Source organism: Salvelinus namaycush, chromosome 28 (genome assembly GCF_016432855.1).
Source record: "Salvelinus namaycush isolate Seneca chromosome 28, SaNama_1.0, whole genome shotgun sequence".
Lineage (NCBI taxonomy): Eukaryota > Metazoa > Chordata > Actinopteri > Salmoniformes > Salmonidae > Salvelinus > Salvelinus namaycush.
The window spans coordinates 33012433-33025166 of NC_052334.1; the positions used below are offsets into that span (position 1 = coordinate 33012433).

The following is a 12734-nucleotide window of genomic DNA, read 5'->3' on the forward strand; positions in this document are numbered from 1 at the left end:
CGTTGGAAGTATGCTTGGGGTCATTGTCCATTTGGAAGACCCATTTGCGACCAAACTTTAACTTCCTGACTGATGTCTTGAGATGTTGCCAATATATCAATATATCCACATAATTTTCCTTCCTTATGCGGCCATCTATTTTGTGAAGTGCACCAATCCCTCCCGCAGCAAATCACCCCCGCAACATGATGCTGCCACCCCCGTGCTTCACGGTTGGGATGGTGTTCTTCGGCTTGCAAGCCTCCCCCTTTTTCCTCCAAACATAACGATGGTCATTACGGCCAAACAGTTCTATTTTTGTTTCATCAGACCAGAGGACATTTCTCCAAAAAGTATGATCTTTGTCCCCATGTGCAGTTGCAAACCGTAGTCTCTCTTTTTTATGGCGGTTTTGGAGCAGTGGCTTCTTTTTTGCTGAGCGGCCTTTCAGGTTATTTTTATTTAAAAAAAATATGTATTTCACCTTTATTTAACCAGGTAAGCTAGTTGAGAACAAGTTCTCATTTACAACTGCGACCTGGCCAAGATAAAGCAAAGCAGTGCGACACAAACACCAACACAGAGTTACACATAAACAAGCGTACAGTCAATAACACAATAGAAAAAAAATAAAGTCTATATACAGTGTGTGCAAATGGCGTGAGGAGGTAGGCAATAAATAGGCTATAGTAGCGAAGTAATTACAATTTAGCAGATTAGCACTGGAGTGATAAATGAGCAGATGATGATGTGCAAGTAGAGATACTGGTGTGTAAAAGAGCAGAAAAGTAAATAAAAACAATATGGGGATGAGGTAGGTAGATTGGGTGGGCTATTTATTGATGCAGCGATCGGTTTGCTGCTCAGATAGCTGATGTTTAAAGTTAGTGAGGGAAATATAAGTCTCCAGCTTCAGCAATTTTTGCAATTCGTTCCAGTCACTGGCAGCAGAGAACTGGAAAGAAAGGCGGCCAAAGGAGGTATTAGCTTTGGGGATGAACAGTGAGATATACCTGCTGGAGCACGTGCTACGGGTGGGTGTTGTTATCGTGACCAGTGAGCTGAGATACGGCGGAGCTTTACCTAGCATAGACCTGGAGCCAGTGGGTCTGTCGACGAATATGTAGCGAGCGCCAGCCGTCTAGAGCATACAGGTCGCAGTGGTGGGTGGTGTAAGGGGCTTTGTTAACAAAACGGATGGCATCGTGATAGACTGCAACCAGTTTGCTGAGTAGAGTATTGGAAGCTATTTTGTAGATGACGAGGATAGGTAGGATATTCAGTTTTACTAGAGTAAGTTTGGCGGCGTGAGGGAAGAAGGCTTTGTTTGCGAAATAGAAAGCTGATTCTAGATTTGATTTTGGATTGGAGATGTTTAATATGAGTCTGGAAGGAGAGTTCACAGTCTAGCCAGACACCTAGGTATTTGTAGTTGTCCACATATTTTTTAAAAGGGGCATGCTTATTTAAGATGGTGAGGAAATTACTTTTAAAGAACGACCAGGCATCCTCGACTGATGGGATGAGGTCAATATCCTTCCAGGATACCCGGGCCAGGTCGATTAGAAAGGCCTGCTCGATATAGGACTCGTTTTACTGTGGATATAGATACTTTTGTACCTGTTTTCCTCCAGCATCTCCACAGGGTCCTTTGCTGTTGTGCTGGGATTGATTTTCAGTTTTGCACCAAAGTACGTTCATCTCTAGGAGACAGAACCCATCTCCTTCCTGAGCAGTATGACGGCTGCGTGGTCCCATGGTGTTTATACTTGCGTACTATTGTTTGTATAGATGAACGTGGTACCTTCAGGCGTTTGGAAATTGCTCCAAAGGATGAACCAGACTTGTGGAGGTCTACAATTTGTTTTCTGAGGTTTTGGCTGATTTCTTTTTAATTTTCCCATGATGTCAAGCAAATAGGCACTTAGTTTGACAGTAGGCCTTGAAATACATCCACAGGTACACCTCCAGCCTATCAGAAGCTTCTAAAGTTTTAACATCATTTTCAGTCAACTTAGTGTATGTAAACTTCTGACCCACTGGAATTGTGATGCAGTGAATTATAAGTGAAATAATCTGTCTGTAAACAATTGTTGGAAAAATTACTTGTGTCATGGACAAAGTAGATGTCCTAACCGACTTGCCAAAACTATAGTTTGTTAACAAGACATTTGTGGAGTGGTTGAAAAACGAGTTTTAATGACTCCAACCTAAGTGTATGAGACACTTCCGACTTCAACTGTATATATTATAATTATCGAATGGCAAATCGGATCATCTTTGTTAGGTCACTCCCCATTATAACCCCAGCACCCGTCAGTTGTGGTGGAAGCAATGTCTGTGTTTACATTCACATGCGGTAAGTATTTCTGAAATATCTGTCTCCCTAGTCTCTCCACCTACTCAGTCTCATCTTCCCCTCCATTAACCTTCTCATCTCCTCCTTTCAGCCCTGGGTTAGATAACGCAGACCTTCAGCCCACCAGGCTCACTGTAGGCGTTGGAATGGTTGAACTGTACAAAACTTTGATTACATTTTTTGGGGCTGTTCTGTAGATCCTTGTTTTGTCTTTACTCGTAGCTGATTATCATGTGATGGATAAGTTCATGAGAATAACTTCAGACACACACACACGCTCACACACACACACACACACACACACACACACACACACACACACACACACACACACACACATACACATACACATACACATACACACTTCTCTGAATGCTGTAACTGCAGCATAGCGTGGGTGATTCCCATGGTTGTTTGTCTAGTTTTAATTATAAGGCCCTTTCCCTTTAAAGCAGAGATAATCTGAGGCCAGCACACTGACCATGCCCTTGTGATCAACCCTTTAACCCTGCACCTCTCACCCTGCCATCATAGCCTGGGGGATTGTCCCACTACCTCCCTTAGGCCCCAGTAAAGCCCCCTCCCTGAGGTCTTTCATGTGCCCTCCACTGTGCGACCTGACAAGTCTGTACAGCCCCTTTAAGGGTCAGCTTTCGGTCAAAGGGTCTTGTGTTACGGGAATATTGTTCATGATAATGACTAATGCCAGAAGTCTTTCCTGACCATCTTATGTATTCTAAGTAGCCTTGGCTTTTGCCAGCCGGAATGATTCATAGGAGCAGGAGTCTCTCCTTGTTTCTGTAGTGTGTATTGCTGAACGATTTGTGCTTTTTGAGATCGGTTTGGTTCGATTATTAAAAAATAATCACGGTTTTCGATTTCAGTTTCAAATATTTTATTTAACATTAAATGCACTATGCATTATATGTGTTGAATACTGTAACAACACAGAATAAAACTATTAATAAAAGTCCCATGATGGTAGTGACTGTCCATTACTGCTTATCACTTATTAACCATCATTTATTCACATTACTTTAATAAAATACTTTAGTTGTGTATATTACATTTGTTTTATTATTTAATTCCAGGTCATCATCTCATCTCTATAGAGCTGTTGCCTATGCTGTCTGACAAAATCACTATTTTGTAGTTCTTCAAAGGGTAAATTAGGCACTAATATCATGTATTTTCGGGTAGAGATACATCACGAAGCAACAGCTGCTCTCTGTATATCCTCACACAATTTCGCATTCTAAAAAGAAACATAGACCTGACAAGTAGATGCGCGATGGATTATGGTCATTGTAGTTAATTACCATGTTTTAGGTGCAAAATTTAGTAGAATTTTGTCTTGTTGGAAACTACAACATCGCACAGTTCAGGATGGGTCTGTTTTATCTCTAGATAAACGGTGCAATGTGCCTATGGAGCCCACAGGGAAAAAAACGAACAAAATGGAATTCAAATAATTTAACCGACATCGGTCAATTAGTTGTTTGAAAACTGAAAAATAACCGAAATTACAGTTAATCAATCAGCACTAGTAGTGGGAGGCAGCTTGATGTACAGGAACACCCACTAGGAAGGACGCTAGTCTACCACAGCACCTTATCCCCAATCTATCTCCTATGTGACCTTTAGGCTATAGCCTAACCAGGGCTCTTGAGTTTCTTCCTAGTCAGGTCACATGGTCAGGAAGCACTCAGGGCTCTACTTATCTGTGATCTAAATCCAAATATCCTGTTGTGGTTTGTTGTGGTTTCTGTTGCTGTTATTTTTGTTGGTGGCGCTCTGATTGAGTTTTACCCTGGCATTGGGTCAGGTTGCATAGTTAGACATTTCATTAGATAGTATGAGATTACGGACCGAGAATACGTTACAGGCCTTGGGTTCTTCTCAGTGTTCTGTCAATGGTGGTGAGGAATAACATCTCTCTGTGTCCCTCGTACAGTTTCACAACACATGTGTGTGGGTGTACAGTTGGACTAAAATGGCGGGTCAGTTGAGTTCTCATTGAACTGTATAAGGACGAGGCCACAGAGGCTTTGGGGTTATTCAAGCAAAAGGCCTCAGTACTCTTCCCCTCGAGAGTCGACCCTACAGCTCCTGACTCCATCCGGTTTCCCACGCAGACCCCACACTTCCAGGCCTCACCACACTCTCTCTCTCTCTCTCTCTCTCTCTCTCTCTCTCTCTCTCTCTCTCTCTCTCTCTCTCTCTCTCTCTCTCTCTCTCTCTCTCTCTCTCTCTCTCTCTCTCTCTCTCTCTCTCTCTCTCTCTCTCTCTCTCTCTCTCTCTCTCTCTCTCTCTCTCTCTCTCTCTCTCTCTCTCTCTCTCTCTCTCTCTCTCTCTCTCTCTCTCTCTCTCTCTCTCTCTCTCTCTCTCTCTCTCTCTCTCTCTCTCTCTCTCAGCATATGTTTTACTGTCCTTGTGGAGACCAAACAACCCCTAAGCCTAAAACAGCCTTTGTCCTGGTGAGGACCTGGAAATTGTCCTTTTTTTACTAACCCTGTGGGGACATTTGGGGATTTCCGGTACCCACAAGGATAGCAATACAAGCCCACTCGCGCACGCACACACACACACACACACACACATGCTTCTGGGTGTTCGGCTTTAGCTACAGTCAGCCTCAATGTCCTCAGGCTGCCTGTAAACTAACTCTCTGAGTTAAGCTGAACATTCAGACTCTTTAGTCTCACAGCAACAAGTCCACAGTTATTTGGCTGTGGAGCAACATGGTGCTTTCAATTTCACCAATAACAGTAGGTCTACTCAGCTGAAGTCTGTTTGACAAGATCAGTGTTCAATTTGCCTCAACACCCTTGTTGACATGTAAAGTTTAGTAAGGAAGATATGCTGTCTGGATATCTTTGACATGTCATCAAATGCCTTTCACACTGTCAAGAAATGTCCTTCATATGTTGATTACGTAAGAGCCTAGAGCAGCATCTATTGTACTGTGTATGCGATAAATGAGAAGCCATGTGTGTGTTTGACAGAGAAGATTGCTCCCAGTTTTCTCCTGTGCTGGCTAACACTCAGCTCAGCCTCGGTCAACATCAGTGGATGCCTGTCTGTGAGTGCAGTGCATTAGACCGTGCTGTCTTTGATGATCATCACTGTCACATAGGATCAACTTGACAAACATCAGAGAGTGATGAGATATCCCTGATAGAGGAAGATAGAGAAAGCGGAGCTGTTTCTTTTTCCATAGGCCCACACATTGCGTCATATTTGCTGAGAGCAAATGAATCTCTCATCGACTCTACCCATCGATGTAAAGTAACTGGAGATGAGTAGAAGATGAAAGGGAAGATTGCCCTAAGCCATTGTTATTCTAGTGTCATATCTCTCTCACGTTAGAGGGAGGGAAAACACAGACATGTCATGTGATGTTTGTCTTTAGATGTAGGTAACCTAGTGGTTAGAGCATTGGGCCAGTAACCTGAAAGGTTGCTGGATCGAATCCCCGAGCTGCCAAGGTAAAAAACATCTGTTGTTCTGCCCCTGAACAAGGCAGTTAAAACACTGTTCCCCGGTAGGCTGTTATTGTAAATAAGAATTTGTTCTTAACTGACTTGCCTAGTTAAATAAAGGTAACATTTAAAAATGTTCTGGAACGTCATAGTGATGCTATATTACATTACTTGAGACATGGTGCTCTTTTGTGAAAGTCTTCGCAGAACTCTGAGGGACCCACCAACCCTCTGTCATATATTCGATTTTTTCAGATTTTTTTTTACATTGTGATTTGTCCAATTTTTGTACATGTATGTTATGCAAGTTATGATCAGCGTTCTTTTTTTTGACAGCTTTGACGTTTTTCTCCGCTCTGCATATTGTGTCAGTTGCTTTACATTTGTCATCTAGTTAATGGAATCTGTGCCTAATGATCAACCAATCATGCAGTGATATAGCTAATATTCATTTATTGTGATACCTGAGTGGATGGACATTCTCACTGTCAAAATACTATTTCAAAACATTGATCCCATGAAGTTGGTTTTATGATAGCTCCTTTCGTACAGTAACTGGGCCGTTCAACTAAGCCATTCTTTCATTGTCAGAATCAGAATCACAGAGTACATTTAGGCATACCCAGAATTTGACTTGGTGATGTGATGCTGCTGGAAATAAGCAACATACAGAAACTGAGGAATTTACACAAAGTTTACATACTTTTGTACAAAAAAAAGATACGTTAACATAGAACTGTAGAATATGAGCAAATTTACAGTGAGAAATTTATAATTTACAGTATAAATAATATATCGAAATGCAGAAGTAGGGACTTGTGTTAGGTACTAGAGAGAATTCATTTGATCCCCTGTGTTTTTGACTAATATTACTGATTATTTCTCCTTTCAGCTATTTGTACAAGAATGAAATCCAATCAATTGACAGACAAGCATTTAAGGGACTTGTCTCTCTAGAGCAACTGTAAGTGACCAGCTACTCATCCTCCTCTTCCTCCTATTCGCCCTCTTTCCTCCCCTTCCCCTCTGCACCTTTATATCTGATTGTCCGTCTGTCCGGACCCCCACCCCACGGTGTCATACCGCCACTATGCATGCCGTGTGTGCACCCACCATTGTAAGTGGCGCTGACACCCTGCATGAGTAGCATGCCTCGTTGCCACGACAACAGATGTGCGTTACCTGATCCTAGTGCGTAAAGATACAGCATGAGATGCCCTACCCTGACCTGCCCTGCCCACTCACTACTGTAGCTAAGCAGATGCAGACTCAAGCAGGCCTTAGCTTCCCATGTACTTAGACTACAGCTCCAGCTCCTGCTTGCCGCATGCCATGCTGCACAGCTTGCCCTTCACTGTGGGCCCCATTCGAACTTGAGATAAGTACGCTTAGCGTGGACTTAAGTCAATAACTTACAGTAAGTTCATGTTAAATCAACATACCTCAAGTCTGAAAAGGGCCCTGTGTGTCTGACTTCCTCCCTGGAGTCACACTACTGTACTGTACGCTGGCTGCTTGTCTCACCCTTGACCTTACTTGTCATTGTCCATCTAGTTGTGTTATGCGCTAGTTCTGTTGTTTCATAGAGGGCCCCCACGCATGTCCCAAGCAGAGTGATAGAGGTCACCATGTGCCTATTGCATGGGCTTATTATGTCTACGAGACATACCTTCAGTGTCGGTATGAGAAAGGATGCCTCAAATCTGTATAAATGTCCACGTGACCTTAAGCTATCAATGTGATTTCTACATTTCTAACATCTTTTCCCAATTGCATGTTGTCTCAATGACTTGAATATGTTCAAATCATCCCAGAACTTAGATTCATTTCAGGTTTTTCTTCTGTTTGTTGATGTAACGGTTGTATTGTGTTTGGTAAATGTTGAGTGTGTGTTGGAGACCAAGGCTCATACAGAACCTACAATAAAGCAAGCTGTCCATGCAGAGTAGTAAATTGTGTTTAAACCACCAATGCCATGAACTGCAATTGCCTTCTTTTAGTAAAGCCAATAGTTAAACAATTCTTTCAACAATAAATTATTTTGTGATGCAACTGTTGCCAAATGCTGAGTTTAGAGAGATTGTTATTGTTGGTTAACCCTAACCCTTCTGGGAAAATATATATTGCAACAATGGGGCTTCATATGTCAATGGAAGACAATTAAACTGACATCGTTTAATAAGGGGTGGATACTGAACACAATATTTGGAAAGTCATGACAGTGTCCTCTTTTTCTCTAAACTACCCCCAAACAAAAATGTCTGACATGCATCTTCCTCCTCACAGCCAATTTGGGTGGTTGAACCTAGGAGAAGGCCTTGTGGCTGTTTGTCCCTGCATAACGACATGCATGCACACTGAACAAATGGCTATTCATTAAGCGAAACCAAGTCAAAGTCCAGGCTCTTTGCCCTGCAGCTGGTTTGAGTTTTGATACAGTAATGAAGGATTTTATGTGTGGGTGACAAGTTCTGAGCCAGAGTTGCATTCACTTTAATGGCCCTCTGCTATTCTGTTGGGCTACAACTATGCTATGCAAGCTGTATGTTGGAGTTGGGGGGATTAACATTTAAAGTACTGCCAGTCTTGTATTTAATATCCCATGCTCCCCTGCTATTTAAATGAGAGAATTTCCCAAGCATGTTGGCTCGCTTGTTGTCGACCATATTCAATTCACAAACGAGCTACATGTGGCCAAATACTAATTTAACGCCAAAGCGACTACAGAACATAAGCAATGTATCTTGGATTAGAACATGTACACAAAGCATGTTTCTGCCCCTCTCTAACATATGTAAACAATAGTTCCTTGTCACAATAAATCTCAATTTGGTGCTTAAAATGTCTTATTACGGGCCTCCGTAATGCATCGCAGTGCTAGAGGCGTCACTACAGAACTGGGTTCGATCCCAGGCTGTGTCACAACCGGCCGTGATCGAGAGTCCCATAGGACGGCGCACAATTGGCCCAGCGTCGTCCGGGTTAGGGGAGGGTTTGGACGGGGGGGTTTTACTTGGCTCATCGCGCTCTAGCGACTCTTTGAGGCTGACCTCGCTCGTCAGTGGAACGGTGTTTCCTCTGACACATTGGTGCGGCTGGCTTCTGGGTTAAGCGGCCGGGTGTTAAGATGCGTGGTTTGGCGGGTCATGTTTCGGAGGACGCATGACTCGACCTTCGCCTCCCAAGCCCGTTGGGGAGTTGCAGCGATCAGTCAAGACTGAAATTGGGGAGAAAAAGGGGTTAAAAAAATAATAATTATAATAATAGTCTTATTACACTTTGTTCTATTACCCTGTTTACTGGCATAACATGTGCTTTAATTGTAATTGTAAGGTAAAATAAATCAACGGGCTTATGACTCACATACATCAATTAAAGGTTATAAGGCTAGTCTGTTGCCAAGTTCACTGTTAGGTGTTGCCAAGGGGTGACAACAAAATCAATATTCTCTCTCTCTCTCTCTCTCTCTCTCTCTCTCTCTCTCTCTCCATCTCTCCCCTCCCTCTCTCAGACATGAAATATGGTTGTCTGTGTAATTCCTCTTGGCTGTTCAATGTTCTGTTGTCCTTGGACATCCTCTGGCCTGCCTTAACGTCCTCTACACTCTGATGAGGGAGGAATTCCATTTTTCAGACAACACCCTACATCTATCTCTTTTATTTTGAAGTCAAAAGTCTTAATGCATTCATGGTGTAGTAAATGGATGCTGTGCTATATCCACTGTCGCTCGAGATTAACAGTTTTTTTTATTGCTGATTAGTGCAACTTTGCTTAACCTTTGCTTGCTTTGCCTGTTGCCTTGTCTGTTTAATAAACAAACATGTTTACGGAACCTAACAGTTACTGTACAGTGAGTAATTGGTTTGCAAATGTCATTGTCCTAGCCTTACTGTATGTTTATTACCATTTGTTCTGAGTTTTGTCTCTTTTAACTCAAAGGTGCTCTGGCATCAATCATAGTTGCATTCCATTGAATAACTGTCTGTACCCGCAGATGGGCCATTCCATCAGAAGGTTAGCCTATAGTGATAGAATGTACAGACGCTCAATATTAACTGTCTGGTAGGGATACATATAGGCCTAGTGCAAATACCTTCTCGTCTGAATTATGACTTGAAGTATCCCTGAAAATACAGGATTGTATTTTAACAGGTTATGTAATGGACAGGTTAAGGGGTTCTTGGAAGGCATCACGAAACCTATTGGAATGTACTGAAACTGCCAGTTAAAATGTAATTATTTCATTTCTGTGGCCTACTGTGAAAACATGTCCATCGAGTCTAAATGATCATCCTAATGTGGTGTTACTGTGCTGTGCCGATGCTCTGCACTTTTCCAGGTACCTGCACTTCAACAACATTGAGTCCTTGGAACCAGAATCCTTCACCCAACTCCCAAAGCTTGAACGCCTGTAAGTCCGCTATCTCCACTTTTCACCTTTCACTCTATCGTACAGTTGCAAGTTACATTCTTACTTTAAAGTTACACATTTGTCTAAATGATGGGACGATGCATCTTTAGCAAACAATTGGACATAACTCTCCAAATGACATAATTGAATGATTTGTTGTGGCATGCATATGCTTGTCAAAGTCTCTACCTGAGCTAACTTATTCCAGAGGGCACCGAGTGCATACCAGACTTTACAACGTAAACATTCTGGGAAATAGACTTTAAACCCCATGAAATGGCCTACATGATGCACTGTGGATAGGATGCGGTGTCCGCAACCGACAGAGCCCTAATGTGTTTAACAGAAAGCTGAACTTACAGGGGGGGTTTCAAAGCAGCACGACCCTTAGATGACCTTTCAATGTTCTGGGGTGCCTTCATGTAACAATGGACAGCTAATCTCTTCAACAAGTCACTTGAGGTCTGTGGGCCATTTTTACAGCTGGTTGCCTGTCTGTCTGGGGTAAATAGCAAGAGAAATGCTATGAGGACAGACTAGACTGCACAGGGATAAATGTGCCCAGCGTATGTTTGGCTGTGTTTGCCCAGTCTGGTGCTCCTCCAAACACTTCAAACTCAGGTTCCTGACATGTGGTCAGGAAAAAATCAGGCCCCTACTCAAAAGAATTCGTAGATGGCCCAAAACCACAACTTCAGGGTTATGTGTGTGTTTCTTATTCACTGACTCATCAGATCTCTATGTGCTATGTAGGACAGAAGCTAAGAGCCCAGGTCAGCTAGAGTTATCCTGCAGGGCCAAAGAGTCCACTGATAACACCTATGCCTTTTGTCTGGAGAGATATCAACTCTCCTGACTCCTAACATAGGTGGGATCTGAGAGAATTTCACCAGGGAAATAAGGGACCAATATGAAAAAACGTTCTTATTGAAGTAACAGTAGACTCAGTGAACTATGTCAGAACCTTAAGACCCCACGGGACCTGGACTGTACCTTCTACCGTGCGGATGGATGGATGGCTCACCGGCCAGCTGTTTTCACGCTCTCACACCAGATGTGGGAGTGCTGGATCCGATCTGAATTCCTCCTTCAGTGTCCATCTCTCCGTGTTTACGGGCTACCCCTGGAATCCCGCCACACACGTTCCCAACCCTCCCCAGAAAAGGAGCCGCCTGCACACAGCTGGAAAGGGGAAGAAATTCCCAGATGCATTTATTCTGGAACGTTTGAATGTCCAGTCTCACCTGTTTGTGACCAAGAGAAGTCTGAAAGATCTATCTATCTCCTGTGGATTGAAAGAGAAGAAGAAAAAAAATAGTGTTGTTTCTTTTGATTTGCGGTGATCGCTAACCAGTAGCGATTTTAGCATGTAAATCTTGGTGGGGCAAACTCAGCAAAGCCACTAAACAACACAACACTAAACAAAACATTAATTGCACTATAACGGCAACAAGCGGTGCCCACAAACTGTTAGGGCCTACATAAAGCTGTCCCAACAACAGAGCTTTCTTTCCAGCACAATGGAGTGAATCCTAACTACACCTGGCTATCAGCGTAGCCTTGTCTGGCAGCGAAACAATTCATTCAGCCTCATTTACTGCCTTTTTAAAAAACAAAGCTGATATGGCTGACTTGCTTAAACAAATGTGGTTTCTACTGACAATTGAGATGTACAAACTATGGCATAAGGGAACGATGAGCGGATAATAGGCATTCCGTGATTTCGATTAAGATATTAATGAGCGAGCTAAGATGGACGTAGTCAATATAACTATGTATTCAGCACTTTTGAAATGTACAGCGACAGAATGCAGAACATGGGCTGCTCTTACCGTATTTTCCCTGTACACCAAGTCAGAACTGTAGGATAAATAAAGGGGGCATATAAGCAGACAATGAAAGCTCTTACAATATTCAATGATGACATTTCTCTAAAACAGGTTTAGGCTACAAGTGCACCACCGAGCCAGACCAGTAACGTAAGGTGAAATTAAGAGGTGAAAATAGACCAAATTATTAGGGTGAGGCACATGGGCTGCTAACAGCTTACTACACAGCATACACTTAGTATTACTTTCTTAGCTACGGTATACATATCTCCCTGGCATATTACATCATTTATGCAGCAGCATATAAGACATTTTGGGACTCACCTTGTTGTGATGTGCTCACTTGAACAGGAAGGTGGCACGGCGGTCCTTCGAGGGGAAGATTTACAAATCCGAGTTGGATGACCGTTCAAAATGTATTTTCCCAGTCTGAACTCGTTTATTCCCGACTTCCCAGTTGCAATGCTTGCGGTTAGCCACTGTCACCAATTCCTTCCAAACCACTCATTGTTGAATTTGCGATTTCCTACCTGTTGTGTAATGTTTATGTGCAACGGCCGATGAGCACCGATGCGTTTTTATCTATAGTTTATCTTCATTATTTCTCATCATATGACAAAGATTAAAAAGGATTTGCCAGGAGATTGTCGACTTGATTCATGAGGATGACTGCT

At 42.7% G+C, this 12734-nt stretch overlaps 1 protein-coding gene across 1 annotated transcript in view; it reads left to right on the plus strand.

Moving 5' to 3' along the window:
- The window catches only part of LOC120023517 (peroxidasin-like), an 85982-nt gene that overhangs the window by 37576 nt on the left and 35672 nt on the right, over positions 1-12734 (plus strand). Inside the window, exons 4-5 of the mRNA XM_038967542.1 lie at positions 6713-6784; positions 10160-10231. Of these exons, the coding sequence (XP_038823470.1) occupies positions 6713-6784; positions 10160-10231 (144 nt within the window). The remainder of the gene's footprint in view (positions 1-6712; positions 6785-10159; positions 10232-12734) is intronic.